General features: G+C 40.3%; 1 protein-coding gene across 7 annotated transcripts in view; it reads left to right on the top strand.

Moving 5' to 3' along the window:
* ARL15 (ADP ribosylation factor like GTPase 15) overlaps window positions 1-19,594 on the top strand; it is a 252,963-nt gene that overhangs the window by 7,262 nt on the left and 226,107 nt on the right. For 5 of the 7 annotated variants that reach the window (XM_039566721.1, XM_039566722.1, XM_039566723.1 and 2 more), the window contains exons 2-4: window positions 1,874-1,889; window positions 3,718-3,808; window positions 4,412-4,468. The exons of 1 other annotated variant lie outside the window; for it this stretch is intronic. In XM_039566721.1, coding sequence (XP_039422655.1) covers window positions 4,415-4,468 — 54 coding nt within the window. In that variant the 5' untranslated portion in view covers window positions 1,874-1,889; window positions 3,718-3,808; window positions 4,412-4,414. The remainder of the gene's footprint in view (window positions 1-1,873; window positions 1,890-3,717; window positions 3,809-4,411; window positions 4,469-19,594) is intronic. One more of the 7 variants, XM_039566719.1, reaches the window with a different exon arrangement.

The raw sequence follows: 19,594 nt of genomic DNA on the forward strand, positions 1-19,594 counted from the left end.
TAGAGAGATGATGCGCTCTACAAAGAGTGATCTCTTCTCTGAGTGCTTTCTTCTTGCCTAGAAACTTGCATAATTTCAGGTTTCAGCAAGACTGGAGAAAAGGTCCAGAATTCTTGAGAAATGTCTATGCTGTTCTTGGAGCTTTTAATTTTCTGCTGGCTAATCTGCATCTTTCACTGCCTGAGCCATTGCAGTCCTGGAAACAGTCATGGAAAACTGTTCTACTGAGAATATTGCCTAAAAGAGAGGAGAGCATTGTTCTCTAGTGCATCCACTTGATTACTTTTTGTGATGACAAGAGAGTTCTTGGATCCAGTCCTATTCCTGTTCGCATATCATTGCTTTTCTATCAACATCAGGTTTCTTCTAGTCTCTAAACTAAGATTTATTTTTCTAATGATTATGTACAAGAAGATTGGTATTTTAAAAATCTAATTATTCAGCATTAAAGGAGAATATGAAAATATTTTCTGTGTCCTTTTTCCCTGAGAACAGTATTAAAAAGAATTTGGGGAGTTTAAATTAGAAATGTTATTAACGGAATGTGCTAGAGGGCTGTGACATCTTGTGCAGAAAGGGGAGCCTTGGAGTTACTAGTTGGAGTTCAGTACACAAGGTTAGCAAACAGCAGTTCTGGTCAAAGTTCCTGCTACATTTACTGTAGTGGGTACGCACATGTTCCTTAAAACATAAGTACTGAGAATTTGTTTCAGGCTCCATACATAAAGGTGCCTTAAAAATTGCATATTTTATACACTTGTACTGCTAATTTTTGCCATTTTATACACTGGAAAAGATGCAGGTAAGAATGGAGATGGAAAAAACTTCTGCCTGGAAGATCCAGCAATTCCAAGTGATTACTGGGTTGTGTCACTTAATTATAAATGAGCAGAAGTGTGCCTGGATCTTTAGTTTATTAAAGAAACCTATCACCAGAAAAAAAACCCTCTAACATTTTCCTTTTCTTGTGTTGCTTTCTGTTTTTGTGGTCTTGGAGATATATTCACTGCTTGATTTATTTAGGATTATGTCACAGCGAGTTGAGGTCCAGGTGAGTGTTTCTGCTGGGTGGTAGAATTGAGGATACCCGCTCCTGCAGTTCTGTCTGGTGTTGAGCCTTTTGTTTCTTTTCTGAGAACCTGATTAGGCTCCCCCTCCCCTTTTGCCCACCGCGGTTTGTGATGCTAGTGCTTTCAACTTGGTGCTTGCATCTTTGAAGTCATCAGTTGCAGAACATGCTCTAGTTAATCTTTTCAAAATCTGGTCTCTTGTAAATATTATGAGTAGGGATTTAATCTTGTATTTGCTGACAAAATAGATATTATTTAAAACAATGGCTTTGTGAGTTGCAGACTGTGTGCCTGTGTCAGAGCTGAATGAGATTTTTTTTTTTAACACTAAATACTGAAATTGTTTTTTACTGATATTTGTACTGATAGCTGAATACTTGAAAAAATGGGCAGAACAGATGCTTGTTGTGAATTGAATGTTGCACAGCTGCAGGGCAGACGTCTTTCAAAGTCATTATGAACAGCCACGTTTTTACAAGGTACTATTAAAGTAACAAAGTATTGGGCAAATAGGAAAGTTAGCCATGAGTTTACTTTCAGTGGGAGAAGTTATTTAATGTTTGTGAGATGACCTTTTGCCTAAGCAGAAGGGTGCTTTTTGGCAGAGATGCATGTGTATATTGTTTGACATATTTGACCTGTTGGCTCCATTTTTCGCTTTTGACATGTGAAGTCACTTCTGTGAAGAATTAGTCCTTGTAGAATTGTATCAAACAAGGTATCTTTCTTTCATAATATTTGTAGGTATATTTTTACATTTTTTTTTCTTTTATTTTCATGCTTACCGTGTAAAATCCTTTCAGAAAGCAACAATAAACTGTAAGTAAATTAAATGCAAATTTTACAACAATTGTTTTGTTGCCCAATTGTATGGTCCCAAGTGAGCTGCACAACCAAAATAACGAAAGATTACAAGTATCAAGAATAAACTCCCCATTGTAGCAACAGATTATCAACTATATCTTAACTCAGTGGTTGGAGTGATAGTCTGAAGGATATTATCATTAAATTTTAAATTATTTAAATCAATTCCTGTCACTTTTTCAGGGATTAAACTGAAATACTACTGGGGAGGGAATGTAAATTTTCAGAAGGATAGGTGAATATGATATTAATAGATATTAATAGTAGCACTGGATTTAATGACCTTTTTTACCACAATAGAATGTAGTTTATAAGCATTATCTTGGGGACTTGAAGAAGGGATTATCTTAGTATTTCACTGGGAAATGCATAAGGGAAACATTCATCGGTACTGTGTGTGACAGAATTCGTGCTTTATAATTATAGCCTGTGGTTTCAGAACATTACAGTAGCAAGCAAACCCAACAACAGATGAGTAAGGTAACACAGGATGTAGGTTGTTTTATTCTACTGAAGCAAGGATCTACAGGGGCTTACTGTGGAATTTGAACTGCAGTTTAGTACTCCCACTAATGTATAGCCTGGAAATACTAAATAAAAATTAAAAAAATAAAACAATTTATAATGCTGTGCTTGTCTAGAATAAAAGCAAACAGTATATATGGAGAAGCTGTAATGGTTTGCTGCTGCATGTTTACTTCTCTTGCAAGCTCAAATAAATTTACTTTGGATATAAAGTTGCGTCCGCTAGCAACATAGAATCTCCCAGGATACTGAAAATGCAAATCACTGCATGTATCACCTGGTATTTAAGTATGGGCTTAAATTGCCGGAGACCCAGGTTAAACATTAGGAAACTTTCTAGTAGAGAGGGTAATGATGCACTGGACTAAATTGCTTGGGGAAATCATCCATCCCTGGAACCTTTGGAACAAGGTCTGCAAATACTGTCAGGAGGGGTATGGTTTCTGACCCCGCCCCACCACTTTGTGTAACTGCAGGGTTTCTTGAAGTCAGTTCCTATTTCTCTGTCACTTTTTTCTTTCTGGGAGAAGCTCAGAGCAGAAGTGATAGACTTGGATGTTTGTTCTTAAAGCTGCAAAAAAAATTTCCTTAAATTGAAATGGTGCTTTGAATCAGCATTTCCTTGTCATTAATAATATGCTAGATTACTTCCAGTAAGAAAAGAAAATCAACTGTGCTGTTGAAGTTTGCTTTCAGGGTTTTGTGCTGTGCTTTTTGACTTTCAGACAATTCAGCGAAATACTGTTTGTTTCAAATTTAAATGTAACAATTACAGATAAAGAAAAATGTTGGTACACATTTTTTTTATTACTTATAATTAATAAGATCTATTCTTTTGATTTTTTAAAATCCCAATTCTAATTAAATGGGTATTTCATTTAAAGGGTGGGAGAAATTAGAAAGCAGATGCTGAGATGATGTTTTGACTGGTACGTTTAAAGTCTGTATCATCCAGCACTTTATCTTAGATAATGTGTGAACTTTTTAAATATTAAATAAAAATGTTTCACTTTGGCTTTAAGTTTTGGCTTTAAGTTTTGCCTTTCAAATACCTTATATACCTTTATATATGGTATTTGAAAGGCAAATTACTCAATTACTTTTCTGAATAAATCATTGTAAGCTTAGTTTATTTTACCTAATTGCATAGGAAATATGGCAAACATACAGTAGTGTTTATTTTCGTGTTGGAGAGCTGCATTTATTTCCTGGCTTTGTTATGCTAATTAAAGAAGGTGTTTTTCATCTGTTTCATCAGAAATTCGTAGTCCATCCTCAGCCTCTCTGGGTGACTGCAGAAGACATAGAATTGTGGCATCACAGCAGATCGGAAGTTGAGCAAGTTGAGGGTAAAAACTTTTAATATGATTTTTCCCAGCTGTAAGAACAGATAAAATAAAATGTTCATTTTCATGTTCTACTTTGAACATGAAAATATCAGAAAACTAAAGGAATAAGACTCCAGAAATGTGCAAGCATTAAATTATATACATTATTTTGGTATATAGAGGAAGAAAGTTTCAGTGATGGTACAGGGAGAGAAGAACTGTAACATATAAACACAGAAGCTCTTTACAGTCTACTAGGAGGCCAAAAAGCACTCCATTAAAATGTTTCTTGCAGATTGTTTTTGAAACAGAGTAGATAAAAATAAATGAGACTGAAAGCTTACATGCAAATTGTTAAGATTGTGTACAGGCATTTTGGGGATCATTAGGTAATCTGAGGCCTATAATTAATACTGAACTAGTAAGTGTAAAGGTGTTGACAGCTGCTTCTGTATGAAAGGTAGTATGCATCTGAATAACCTGAATTTATATGGCATTTTTCTCAGGTTGTTTAATACAGCCTTGAAGAAGTTGGTTTTTTTCGGGGCAGAGGGGAGACATGGGAAGAAAAGTAGTTCTGAATAAATAGCATTCTTGGTAATTTCTTTATTTTGATTCCTTTAGACTATGTCTGAATGTATCCAGCTCTCATTTGCTGTTTGTAGAATTGGCATTTACACGGTAAGGCAATGTTCTAACTAAATAAGTACATTTTTGTTAGTGTTAATGCCATTTGAGTGAAAAGAAGTTGAGATTTTTAGTACTGGATTTAAGTAATGCAGATAGCAAAAGGGCTTTCTCATACTAGTTTGCATAAACAGACTACAGTAGGTTTTTGTCCTGTCAAAGATTTACTAAAACCAGAAGAGAAAATGTATCTTCCACTTTAGTTAAAAAAGTGAAAGAAAAATTCAGCCAACCTCTTGAGGTGTAAGAAAATTTAGAATTCATGTGCATCAGTTGCTGAGAATTCTTGTGTGTCGTTGCTGAAGGGTTTATGTACCTTTGCCTTTAAATATCTATGATGTTTGAGTAACGTCACGTATTACGTGACGTATTACAAACATGGTAGCTAAATGCACATATTGTAAGCTTTGTCTGAAAGCCTTAACATTTGGAAATGCTGTTAAGTTAAACTTACCTTATATAAGAGAAATAAGAAGTTTACTTCAAACATATGTCCCAAATATGCTAGCATTTATTTTTCTGGTCCCAGTTGTTCTAATTAGTGATGAGAACAGTTAGATGAATGGGGTTTTGCAGAAATTAATTGCACTACTACAATAATGTGTAGTGTAAACAGAGCTTACACAATGTATAAGACTCTGTTGCTCAAATCATGCTTCATATCCTGGAGCTTTTGGAGAGGGAATGCTGCTCCTTCTGTTACCACTTTTCAGGAGGAAGCCTGGAATGTACCACTTCATGCAGTCAAAAGTGTAGGTGAGTTTTGAACAGTGATGAGGCCTATGTGCCGTCAGTAAGTCTTACCTGAGGACAGAATCTCAAAGCTTAGCATCTGCTTTTGTTCATAGAATTTGGTTCCAGGTAGTGTTTAATATCTTACTGAGTTTTTTTTCCCATGACATTTGCCTGCTTTCTGTTTTCAACATCTAAATGTCTTCTAAATGGTAGAAGAGTCAAAGGCATATTTCTTTATGGTATTTATATTTCTTAGGAAGACTTTCTCTCTAAAAATCCCTATGTGATAGGAGTATACTATCTTGAAGGATCAACAGGGTTACAGTATGAGGTTTCAATGGCTGCAAGGTACTCGAATGGTTTGCCAGTTCTTTAGAAGGCTAGAGTAAGCTGTTCAAATTCATTTGAGGGAATGTCCCAAGTATAAATGTGTATGTATTGCAGACCTGGGTATAAGCAGGTACAATGTACAACAAAATACATCCTCTGACAGTAATCAGTTCTGTTTTAGTTTAAAATTGGTTAAGTGTTGTCTATATACTGGAGTGCCCTATTAAGTTGTGGTAGCTGCAGTTACAGTGATAGTTGTATAACTGGTATCTCACTCTCACCTTCTGGGCAGCAAAATACTTAGTGTTTTAAATTGCAAAATAAAAAGAGCTAGCTTGGTTTGTTAAAATGCTGAAAGAAATTGATTTCACTGACTGCTGGTACTTAAGGGAGGATAGTGAGGAAGATGATGACTAGACTTCAGAGCATCTGGAGATGCACAGTTGTGGCCACAGTTGTACAGGCAGGACACAGATCCAATGTAAAGTGCATTTGAAAGTTAAAATAGTTCATTTAGGAAAATGCTAGGTGCAGAGAGTACTTGCTTACATAAAAATGCCTGTCATTGCAAGGGTGAGTTTCAGATGATCTGACAGGTTGGTGGGTTTGGACAGCTTTGGTATCAGAATAAACAGAGAGGCCTGCTGAAGTGAGAGCTGTGCAGAAATATAGTGTGATAGTTTCTGCCTCTGCACCGTGTCCTGCTCATGCTTGTAACTCTGTCACTGGCTTTGTTTCTCAGGTATGTCAGCAGTCTGGCAGCTAGCAAGTATTGTGTGCTCCATACTGATGTCAAGAGCAAACCACAAAACTCCAGCTCCTATTTCCCTTTTAATTAATGCCTTGTGTCTTGTGCTTTCTGCTGCATGCTGTTTTGCAGATTCAATAGATTTTCTGTTTGCTAGGATTGATTTTTCTGCAAAATCTAAGAAGTCTCTCAGATGCCAGTCCTTAGCAGCACCATTTGTTCAGCTTGTACTGTGTTACTTGGACACTTCCTTGTCCTCATGGTACAATGCTGCAAATAAGGCTTTTAGTCCTTTGGACTACAGACATCTCAACTGTTAGTCTGTTATCAAGCTGCTTATCAGTAACACTCTAAAGCACCCATTACATCACCTGTACTACACCATTAAATAGGCTTCCTGTTTTTATGGGACATACAGATTATGAGATGGAGGAAGAGTTTATATAGTGATCTGCGGCAAAACAGCCTGTGCTGCCATGATTAAGAAGTCAAAACTTTGTTGTCTTGAGCTATGAGAAAACCTACATCTTTGCAAGAGTACAGGAAGAGATGGGATGCCCATCTCTGAATCTGAAACTGATGGATGTGTATTCTAAAAGGAAAACATTATTATAAACTCAAATGAAAGCTTTTGGGATTAAGAAATCAACCAACCAATGAAAATAAACCTCAATGTGTTTCACATAGCTAGTAGCTTCTGGCAGAAGTACCAGTTTTTCAGGTGCATGTTTCTGCTTCTCCCACCATACTAGTATCTGCATCAGATGTGTCAATTGGATGTGTGGGAACAGGCAGATAAATTTGTGAATCTGCGTGACTGTGGAGATTGTAAGCATATGGCAGCTTGTAACAAAGGTTATAATTTATTTCCTTTCTGTTTCTGATTTAATTTTCTTAACCAGATAAAGGTCCTGTTAAATAATGATGGAGAATTCTACCTACATGAACCTCAGAGGGAAAATAATCCAAATTTTTTTGTCTTGTAAAACAATTTTTATGTCAGGACACTTGCCACCTTTATACATATTTAGGACTCCACCTTGGAAACTATGTGCATGATTAGGTGCCTACGCATATACTCCAGAATGTTCACTGATACTCTGTACTAGGCTTTGAGACTTTTGTTCTTTTCATCCATTTGCATATAATTTTAAGCTTTTTTGAACAGGTTCTGTCCCTAACCCTTAAATGTGACTGCAGGAACATGCAAAACGTGATTTTCACATCACTTGTTGTTTTGGCCAGCAAAATGGACAGAAGCCTGTGTGGGGTGAGAACCATGCAAAAATACCTAAGGAGGCCTAGTGGCATGGTCATTTACTGGTGTATATTAGAAGTAAAAATACTGGAAAATGCATTTTCCTGTTTCAGGAAATTAAAAAGTAAGTTTTTTTTGTTTTCAAAATATGTCATCAATAGATAAATAATTTTGTTTCAAAGCAAAACAAGGATAATGAAAAGCTCTCTGTAGATCTTTCTGCTTTAAGACGCTGGGTATGGCGAAAGTGATGCACTGTAGCAACGTTGCATCAATGTTGGCATCACCTTCCTGAAAATCATGAGTAGTGGATATTTCAGTTTTAGTAGCCTCTTGGCTTGAATTTGTGCATTGAGAAGTGGAAATAAATGATGCATTTTTACAGCTTTGCTTGCTATAGTTTATATATGGTAAGTACAGTTAACGATGCAAATGTGCTTTTAGTTTTCTGGTTTACTTTGGACTTACTTACATTTGTCTTTGTTTATAATGATAAATTCATGTCTTGAAACGATTTGACTGGAAACAGCTGTTGTGCTAAGGAGTTTGTCTGATGTTAGAAAAAAACCAGAAATAACATTTACTCATAAAGTGGTGGAGAGGAAGCTTTTAAAAGAAGAGAAACCAACTGAGGCAGCAACTAAAGGCAGCCGTGAAATAGGAGGTAATCATGGGAACATGTCTGGGAGGTTTCTGGAGCCAGCCTGTGAGTTAGAGTATGGAAAGCTTCCTATGAGACTCTTCCCCCCCCCCCCCCCCCCCCCCCCCCCACGGTTTCCCATTGGAAAATACTAAGTTAAAGTAATAACAGTGTTCATATAGCATATCCTGTCTACTCCTCCCTTTCCCATGTCGTGTCCTTGACAGGAGCTGCAAAACAAAAGCACAAAAGTGCAGCAGGAAAAAGTCCTTTTATGTGCTACCCTTGGGGAAATGTGGATAATTCCATTCACAGTTACTGCTGATATTCTGTGGATAGACTGTTGGAAAGGAAAGGTGTGAATGTTTTTAACTTCCAGCCTTAAATAAAAGGTTTTCGCTATCACCCTGGTCTTGGCAGTGACTTGGATTGGGTGGGACTATGCCTGCTTGGTTGTTGCAAATCTGTAGTCAAGCTGCTTGGACCATGCTAGGTGTGATTTATGTTGCTAGCAACCTAAACAGGAGAAAGAGCGGCAGACTCTCTTGATGCATGTGTCACTGTGCATGTGAATTTTAGCTATACTGTGGGTTTTTTACTATGAGCTATGAGACTTTCCCTGAAATAAAGGTACAGTTGTAACATTTTTTCAAATGAGGAAAGTAAAGACAGGTGAAGGGGGAGAACATCAAGGCTGGGAAAGGAGTGAGATCAGAATACAATTCTCTTCCCTTTCTTTCCACAGAGTTCGTTGGTTAAAGTGAACTGTGCTTCATTGCTGAGCAGTCTCTCCTTGTGGCCAGAGCTCATGTTCCCTGCTCAAAGAGCTCAGCAGCTTGGTGCAGCCAGTGCTGCTGCAACAGCATTGGTTCCTTGGGCTATTCAGTGATATACACTGTATTTCCAGCTCTTTGAGAACCTCTGACAATTAGTAATTGATTTCACTTGGAAAGGTATGGTTTGCCAAAATGGCCTGTTAATTTTTGTCAGAATCTCTTGGGTTGGAATAGAGCTTTGTCCTGGACTAGGGCCTTTACAAATACAGGTTTTGTTCCATCTGATTTGTCTCTGCTGTCCATGGCTCATTCCTGCCCTACAGGACAGCAGGGCTGTTCCACAGGCCATTAGCTTTAGGGAGGACAAGAGGAAAAGGCCAGATCATCATTACAAAAAGACTCCAATCCTTTCTGTTCAGACAAGGTGCTGTTCAATTTGCATTTCTCGAAGCTGTGGGGTTAGTTATCCTGTACGTAAGTGCTGTTTTGCATTTTTCCTGTGGAAGTGAGGATTCCTAATCCTCAGTCTTGCTGTCTGTCCAGAAAACAGTTGTGTAATGTGTTGTCAAAATGTTGTATTTTGCCTTCATGGTGCTCCACATGGAAAATAAACTGCTCTTGTCAGGCTCAAGTGATGCAGGGGGTGATGGTATGAGCATGGAATTTTTCTAGTGGCCTCTGCTGAGCATCCTTTTTTTGTGTAGTTTGCAAAGTAGCCTCTTTACTTATATTAAAAAATTATTTTAATTGAATATAATAGGTTTAAAATGTAATTTGTAAGTACATTGCCAAGTAAAGATATTCAAAATTCTGACAATCTCCTATGACAAAAATGACCTGTTTGAAATCTGAGGTGCCCTGAGATTGTGGATTTGGAAAGATAGCAGGGGAACCTGTTGAATTAATGGCAAATTACAAATCTAGTAGTTCACTGTATCATTTGAATTATTGAGAGGATGAAAAGACTAGAAATGGCTCTTCAGTGAATGTGAATTTTTTTCTTTCACATTCTGTAATGCAGAGGTTGGGAGTATGGATAGCAATGAGATGTGCAAAAGAGCAAATTGATTTGCAAGGATTCCTGACTGGGTGATTGGAAGTTGTGATGGAAGACTCCCTGTGATTATGGTCAAAGTTGCATGCCCTGCTGTCTGTGCACATTCAATCACATCCTCTACCTTGTATAGCTGGATGAGTAAGAATCTAATACGTGATCTGCAAGTGGAAATAGGGGCCAACAGTAATATATACCACTCACAGTATTTTGCATGCAGTTGCAGGTTTTTTTATTCTGGTTTTTTTTAGTCCTAGTCTTGCCAAAAATGGTGTTGCTTTTGAGTATGTATTACAAACTGTTGTTAATCTGTATTTGCCTTTAACAGCAATTGGACAACCACAGAGCACTAGAAATTACACTTCTTGCAGAATAATCATCTTTCACAAGATGTCATATTACAGCAGAAGTGGGAAAAGTTTGTTCTGCAGGTCTTAAACTTTGTACTGTGAGCTCAAAAGTTGTCTGTTTGTCCTAGAATGAGAGAAGATTGCTTTTTCCTGTGAACATGCATGCCCTGTATCCTGAGGGCATCAGTGATAGTTACTATTATGATTGCTGCTGAAAATAGTTCAACTCTGTTTTCTGAAGACATCCTGCATTTGTTCAAGAATAGGTATCTGTTAAGGGAAGAAGTCATACAAGTGGATAGTAGATTAAAAATAAAGGAAATGTATCAAATGCCACAAAATGTAATCTGTTCACATGTTAGCTTTTTTTTTTTTTTGGTAGAAAGACATTTCTAATTCTCACCATCACTGTATGTCTATCCATGGTGTTTTTAATGTTTCTTCTCATCTTAAAGTTGAAAATGTTTGCGCAGGTGTTGAAATTAGTTTTCAAAGTGGTTTGCTAAATATCTGCTGCTACAGCTTCTTTATAATTATAGTGTGCTGTCTTCAAAGTAGTTTAAGATTGTATGCATGTGTAATTAAATCCATAAATGCTTTTGGAAAGGCTGTTCTACAACATCCTTTAGAGCCTTTTAAAGTAGATAGTGCTTTTAGATCTGCCTTCTATTACAGTGTTTGTATTTTGATCAGTTTGATTATATTGCACACAAATCATAAAGCCAGTTGTATTCTGTCATATGAAACCTTTTGAGTGCCACTTCATTTTTATGGCAGGGATTTATATAGTACAAAACTATACTGAATTTTTACTGGGTTTATATTGCTGGGTATTATGTTGTTTAAGAGTAGAAAACAACAGTGTTTAATAGATGCCATAAATTCATACTATGGTTCCACTGGTAGGTCTGTATATACTTAAATTTCAAAAGGAAGCTTTCAGGTAAGTAATTGTTGCTAGGATCTCAAATGCCATTCTGGGCAATAGACCTTTAGGTTTAAGAATATCTTTTGTCATGGGAAGCAAAGGCTACATACAGCTATCACATGGTATGTTGTAACCAAGACTTTAAAATTCTGTTCCTGGTATTGTCACAATTGCCTGTGTCAATGCAGGCAAATCTCTAGTACCTCTGTTTTCAGCAATGCTTTCTAAAGCATTTCCCAAGGCTTTCCAAACTTATGACTTCAATTTTTTTAGCTTTATTTAATGCTACTGGTGAAAGTGCTACACCTACCTTGTTTCACTCAATCTTTCTGGTGTCTTCAAGACCTCATGAACACAAATTATTTGTTGTGCAGTTATTTTGTCATGGAATGTCCTGTGTTGAAAGGGACCTGCAAGGATCATTTGAGTCCAACTTCTGGCGCTGCACAGGACAACCCAAAAAAATCTCACTGTGTGCATTGTCAAAATGCTTCTTGATTCATATACTGGGACCTTACACATTACAGAAAAAACAAGGTTGGTGAATCTTCAGATCCATTCCCACAGAGCTTCTCATCTGAAAGAGTTTTTTTTTTTATTAGTGTAAGGAAAGCAACAGCAGCCAGTGGAATGAAATGTCCCACTTTCTCCTCCTGTTCTCCAAATCAAAGTGTCAGTTAAGAGAGGGACACACAAGTCTGATATATGTTTCCTGGGCTTTCAACAAGATGCAGATGCCAGAACAGAGAATAGCTGCTCAGTAGCATTTTCAAAACTTCATTTTAGCCTTGAGCACATGCAGGCACCATGTTTTTGAACAGATCCATATTCTTCCAATGGTTTCTTTTTCAAAACAAGGCAACATGTTTCCATGCTGCAACTGGGACTTTACAAGGGCATGTAATGATAGGACAAGGGGGAATGGCTTTGAACTGAAAGAGGGAAAATTTAGATTACATATTTGTTGGGGTCTCCTCCCCTGCCATGGAGCCCTGGGAGAGGGGCCCTGGGGGGGAGACACGGGGTTTCCCTGCCCCTGCTCAGCCTCATTCCCCATTGGTTGGTTTGTGTTCCCCAGGGTGGCCAAGGACCCTGGGGTCCCGTGACTGCGGGATTCCTGAGCTGAGCCCCGGCCATGTGGCTGGAGAAATAAACATCTCTGAAACATCTACCACGAATCTGTCCATATATACTTCATTTCTACGGGACTCCTGGTTTGATATATGCGTGTTGCAGTATCCCCGCTGTAACAAACTGGTGGAGGAATGCGGGCAGGACACTGATCCCTGAGGAAGATTCGTGAGTAAAATAACCACTCTAGACCTCTCTTCTCATCTTGGTTTGGATATTCTCTCTGGACGATGGAAGAATCGTGGGAAATGGGGCTCTCTGAGCCACAGAAAAAGTATCTAGAAGTAAGAGGAATCCTTGAACAACAAAACAAAAAAGTAATGCAACCGGGAGATCTAGAACATTTTTTTCATCTGGCTTTTCAAAAGGTTCTCCTATATTTCTCGAGACTTACTTTTTGATATCGAACCTCCTGAATCTTGTGAGGGGTGTTTCTGGGACGAGATCTGGGATAAAGTAGGAGATCAAAGAGAAGCTTTCCATGCATACCTTATAATCAGGGAAGCTCTTGAGGAGCATTTGTATGGTCCCATTACCCCTAAAGCAGAAGATCATACTTATCCCGTGGCCGAGGCTGCGCGGCCGCCATCCCTGTGGCACACGCCAGCGGAGGTGCCTGCACTGGATGCGCCCGGCCCCCTCGGGAGCGCGCGCCTTATCGCGGACCCCATCCCTGTCTCGGGGTCCCCGGCCACGCGGCCGCGAGTGAGGGAGCGATGCCGCAGGCGCCGTGGGTGCCGTGGGCCACGAGCAGCCAGGAACCGGGCATCGGTGTGGCAGCCCGCTCTGAGCACACGGCTCGGAGAGCCCTGCGGAGGGAGAAGCGGCAATTTCCACAGCGACACGAGAAGCTGCGCAGCGCCGAGCCAGAACGGGGCCGCTCTCAAAGCAGCGTGGAGTTGGCAGAGTGGAACCGCTCACAGGGCACGGAGCCAGCGGCGATGGCAATGCGGGGCCGCGCAGAGCCCAGACACGCGCCGGAGCAGCGCCGCTTGGAGAGCGCGGAGCAGCCGCAACGCGGGGGCCTGGCCGAGACGTTGGAGCCGGCGAGGTGGCGGCCACGCGGGACCGGCAACCACGGCGAACACGCAAGCACGTGATAGGAGGAGTTGTAGCCACGAAAGTCACAGGAACTGTGAAATGGTACAATGTCAAAAACAACTATGGATTTATAACACGAGATGATACAGGGGAAGATTTATTCATCCATAGAACTGCCATTAAAAGGAATAACCCCAAAAATTACCTGCAAAGTGTAGGAGATGGGGAAGTTGTACAATTTGATATAGTGCAAGGAAAGAAGGGTTTACAAGCAGCGAATGTTACTGGGCCTGGAGGTATTCCAGTCAAAGGCAGCCGTTGTGCACAAAATAATAAACAATATCCATCCCAGCAATTTCCCTACCCACAGCCTACTTTCCCCTTTTACCCTATACCCAATATGAACCCCTTCCTAAGTTTACCCTATCCCCAGTTTATTCCTAATCTGTTTTTCACCCCATGGCTTCCCTATACAATTCCATTTCCCTACAATTCCTCTCCAATGCCGAGGGGGGGATGAAAAGGGGGAGGGAAGAAATTAAACCCTCTCCTGCCTCAGTTTCCCCACAAAGCATTCCCGGAGAGTTCTGTCTCCCTTCTGTCAGCCCTAAAATGTTCCAGAGAATCTGTTTGGACATTTAAAGACTTAGGAGGGTGGCTTGTTTTGTCTTGAAACTGTTCTTGTTATCCAGTCGTTTTCATTCTCCTTTTATTAAAATAAAATGGGTGAGGTGTGGGGTCTCCTCCCCTGCCATGGAGCCCTGGGAGAGGGGCCCTGGGGGGGAGACACGGGGTTTCCCTGCCCTTGGTCAGCCTCATTTCCCATTGGTTGGTTTGTGTTCCCCGGGGTGGCCAAGGACCCTGGGGTCCCGTGACTGCGGAGTTCCTGAGCTGAGCCCCGGCCATGTGGCTGGAGAAATAAACATCTCTGAAACATCTACCACGAATCTGTCCATATATACTTCGTTTCCACGGGACTCCTGGTTTGATATATGCGTGTTACAGTAATCCCCACTGTAACAGATATTAGAGAGAAATTATTTGCTTTGAAGATGGTGTAGCCCTGTGACAGTTTGCCCTGAGAAGCTGTAGATGCTCCATCCCTGGAAGTGTTCAAGGGTAAGCTGGATGGGGCTTTGAGCAACCTGGTCTAGTGAAAGATGTCCCCAACAGTAACAAATGTTGCATCTCAGGCAAAACCCACAACCCATCTTTTTTGCTTATCTTTGCCTCAAATTCCATTAATAATGGATTTTTTTATCCACTCTTTACATTGTAATGTAGTCAGTGTAAACATACACTTTACCCTAACGGAAGATGATTATTTGTACCCCAATTCTGAAAGTGCACACATTTCCAAAACATGTGAGATTATGTTTCTTAACCAGGCCTGTGTTAGCATTGTCTTGAAGATCTGCGTACTTCATTTTGTTGTCATCTTGGGTTGAGTGGAAGACATTCCAGTGCAATTCTCTGTAATACATATGTGTAAGTAATAACCCCTCTGTATAGGGTTGTATCTAGAGCCCCAACAGAGGTTGCTACTCTGATCGATATTGACTCAAGTCTGTGCTGTGACAAGCAGGCTACAGGCGGACAGGGATTACATCAAACACATCAGTGTATTTGGAAACCATGCAGGGTCTTGCCAAGTGCACTTCTTGTCTGTGTGTGGAAAAAGAGGTGGGATTTGTTGTGAAGTTGAATCTGTATAGGCAAAAGATGTGGAACCATGAAGGGAAAGTGAAGCAAATATGTTCACTAAGACTTGACAAAGACTTCTGGTTATTGACATCAAGATTTGTGTTTCAGGTGCTTTTGCCTTGCTCTTCATGAGAGTTGTGTGTTGTTTTTTTCTATACATGAATTTATTGTCTGTGGAAGAGAATGAATCTACTAAGAGAGGTTTATGAGCAGATTGGGCCATATTGTGAGATATTAGAAGGAAGTAACTCTTGGTTTCAGTGATTCTAAAATGCTTTTCATGGTGACATTTCACTTGACTTCGAACAAGAAGATGACTCTGAAAGGGATGAAGTGTGGAAATACATACCTTATCATACCAAATTAAAAAGCAATGGCCACAGTGGATGAGAACCCCTAATCTTGGACCTCAGCCTTGCAGGAAAGAATAATAGAGGGGTCATAAAATTGGGTTTTAAATCCAAATAACCCATAAATAAGAAGGTCAAAATGTATATTTTTAAAAAAAAGAAAAAAAGAAAGAAAGAAACAAGCAAAACTCAACCCCAAACAACTAGAAAACCCAAAAAACAACTGCTGTGGAGTAAACTATGCTGAACTGAAGCTCTAGGACTACTGGATAATGAACAAGAAAACCACAATAAAAGAAACTGTGGTTTTAGGTGTGTGTTGTGCTGAGCCTGTAATGTAACATTAATTAATCTTTTATAAGCTATCACTCTCCAATAATAATTTAGTGGTTGATAAATCAGATCTAGATGGAGCATATTAATAAAGCTCTTAGTAATTACAAAATCTGAATGTATTTGGAAATGCCTGTGGAACTCTTCCTAATGATGGTTTTATTATTCCATATGCTTGTATTCCCAAATCTGACAGATAGTGGCTCAACTTTCAAACTTCCAATGAGACACAAGCTATTTTGTTTTTCAGCAGGGTAAACTGAGGGGTAAAATGTAAAGTATTTGCTGATGCTCCACAGCAGCTTCTACACAAGATCTTGTGGTTCCGCATCACAGTGCGTGCCTTGGGTGATTGGTGTCAGAGCATTTGAATACTTATATTAGCCTCCTGCTCTTTTACCATTGAAATTAGAACATAATTAGAAAGAATCTGTTGTGCAAATTAGTTTGCGAATTCTAGCATGGGATTGAGAAAAGAGAAAAGTTTTGTGGCTTCTTTTGTAGGAGTTAAGGATTTTCTCTTTAAAAATTCTGTAGTGTGGGAAGCTCTTTCCTGAGGAAGGAAGATGTTAGTAATTTGCTCAAGTTCTTGAATAATATTGCAAAGAATGCCACTTGATTTCATGTTGTCACTTCTCCGTCCTCCTCTGACCTCTTAAAAACTTTCTTTACAAGGCTGCTTTATGTGAGATAGGTGCACCAGGTAAGCTGACATATTTTTTTCTCTTAGCATCTGATTCTAATGAGGTAATCATTTTTTTCCCATAGATGCTAACTGTGATATTCTGTGTGACCAGGGCTCAAGATTTCCTGGTTTTGATTCCCTGTTTCCCTCATTGCTGGAATATTTTTGTTAAGAAAAGCTGTTTCTGTTATATTTCAGTGTGTGTATTGCCTGCTTACTGTAACAGCTGCGCAAGGAAGGACTTCTTAAGAAGGAAAAGTTACTCAGTGGAGGACTAAAAAGAAATTATAGAAGTGGTATATAAATTTTTACTACTATATGTGCAGTATGTTGAACTATTGCAGGTCTTTGTGTTACTCTTTAGGCACTGGACACTGCTGTGTTCCTTAGCTCTTAAACTGACTTAAGTAATTTTCTGTTGGCTTTGTCTGTGTTTTGTACTGAAAACAGACTCCTTATTTGAAGAGTAGGCTTTGAGTCTTGGTGGGGCTTTGCAAAATTAATTTGGGATATCAAAAAAAGTCTTTCTGTAAAGGTCTTTTTCAATAGCTGTTTTGAGTGTGACAAGGCTGAAATACATTTTAAAAGAAGGGCTTAATTGAGAAAAGTGTTTTATAGATAGATGACTTAATGGATTTATGTGTTGCTGATGCAAGACTTTGTGGCACAGACTGGTAAAGTATAAGAGGCCTCAGAAACAGGGAGTCTCTGTTAATGCACAAATGTTTCCGTTTTTCATGTTCACATGATAAAATAATAACAAATAGAGCTGAAAGGAGTGAGAGTCATCTAATTAATTCCTGGCTCAAAAGCAGGATGAACTGTGACCGAACCAGTTCTGACCAGAATGCTTCTCTAAAAAAAACCCACATCAGGTTCCATAATCTCTTCTGGCAAACTCTTCCTGGGCTCAACTAGCCCTATTTTCTACACACTATTTTGTTAAGATCTAGCCTAAATCTCCTGTTAATCTTTCTTGCTTCAGTTTAAACTTTTTAATGCAAGGTTAGGTGGGGCTTTGAGCCACCTGGTCTAGTGCAAGCTGTCTCTGCTCATGGCAGGGAGGTTGGAAGTAGATGATTTTAATGGTCCCTTGCAACCCAAACCATTCTATCATTCTTGTCTTAGAGACAGAAAAAAGGAAAAAAAAAAGTCTCTTCCTTTGTTGTTTGAAAATTGCTTTCACATGCTTTTTCAGCTTTCTGTAGATTAACGGATGGGTCATTCTGTAGAGAACCCCAGATACATAACTACAATGAGGAGTGGGTCGTATGGCAGATTACACAAGTTTGTGTGTCTCATTTGCCTTATTTACTTCAATAAAAAGGGCAGTCAGAATCTGTTGGGGTCTCCTCCCCTGCCATGTAGCCCTGGGAGAGGGGCCCTGGGGGGGAGACACGGTGTTTCCCTGCCCCTGGTCAGCCTCATTCCCCATTGGTTGGTTTGTGTTCCCCGGGGTCGCCAAGGACCCTGGGGTCCTGTGACTGCGGGATTCCTGAGCTGAGCCCCGGCCATGCGGCTGGAGAAATAAACATCTCTGAAACATCTACCACGAATCTGTCCATATATACTTTGTTTCCACGGGACTCCTGGTTTGAAATATGCCTGTTGCAGTAATCCCCGCTGCAACAAGAAGCAGCTTATTATTTTCATGCTGAACATGTTAAATTGTGTGATGAACATCACCTACTGGGTAGGCACTCTTCCTTCTGTCAAGGAAAGAGTATTTGAAGATGAACTTAACTAATGTTAGCACTTGATTTTATTTGACAGGAGAAATAACATTTATGTATTTGTGGGTGTTCTTAGAATAATGGAAGAAACCACAGCACAGATTCAATGTTTTTTCTTTCCTGTCTTAAGACACTTACCAGTGTTGACTCAGTGCTTCTTCTGAAGCAGCTGGGATGATTTTTACAGTGACAGTATTCAGTCAGGGAAGGTCATGGGACAGATCATCTTGAGTGGCATCATGTGGCATGTACAGGACAACCAGGGGATCAGTCTGAGGCAGGATGGGTTTAGGAAGAGCAGATCCTGCTTAACCAACCTGTTATCCTTCTGCGAGAAGGTGACCCATCTAGTGGTTGAAGAAAAGGCCATGGATGGTGTCTACCTGGTCTTCAGTAAAGTCTTTGACACCATTTCCCACATCATTGTCCTGGAGAAGCTGAGAGCCCGTGGCTTGGACAGGTGCACTCTGCTGGATTAAAAACTGCCTTGGATGGCTGGGCCCAGAGAGTGTTGGTGAGTGCAGTTATATCCAGCCGGTGGCCGGTCATGGGTGGGGTTCCCCTGGGCTCAGTAGTGGGCCCAGTCCTGTTTAATATTTTTATCAATGATCTGAATGAGGGGATCATGTTCACCCTTAGTCACTTCGCAGATGACACCAAGCTGGGCAGGAGCGTTGATCTGCTGGAGGGCAGGAAGGCTCTGCAGGGGAATCTGGCCAGGGTGGATCCATGGGCTGAGGCCAATGGTGTGAGGTTCAACAAGGCCAAGTGCTGGGTCCTGCCCTTGGGTCACAACAACCACAGGCAGCGCCACAGGCTGGGACAGAGGGGCTGGAAAGGACCTGGAGGTGCTGGTCAACAGCAGCTGAACATGAGCCAGGGTGTGCCCAGGTGGCCAAGAAGGCCAAGGGCATCCTGGCCTGGATCAGCAATAGTGTGGCCAGCAGGACCAGGGCAGGGATTGTCCCCCTGTACTGGGCACTGGTGAGGCCACACCTCAAGTGCTGTGTCCAGTTCTGGGCCCCTCACTGCAAGAAAGACATTGAGGTGCTGGAGGGAGTCCAGAGAAGGGCAATGGAGCTGGGGAAGGGTCTGGAGCACAAGTCCTGTGAGGAGCAGCTGAGGGAGCTGGGGGTGTTAAGCCTGGAGAAAAGGAGGCTCAGGGGTGACCTTATCACTTTCTACAACTGCCTGAAAGGAGTTTGTGGCCAGGTGGGGGTTGGCCTCTTCTCTGCTAACAAGCAGTATGATAAGAAATGACCTCAATCTATGCCAGGGGAAGTTTAGTGTGGATATTAGGAAAATGTGTTCCTAATATCCACCA

The sequence above is a fragment of the Corvus cornix genome, chromosome Z (assembly GCF_000738735.6).
Source record: "Corvus cornix cornix isolate S_Up_H32 chromosome Z, ASM73873v5, whole genome shotgun sequence".
Taxonomy (NCBI): Eukaryota; Metazoa; Chordata; class Aves; order Passeriformes; family Corvidae; genus Corvus; species Corvus cornix.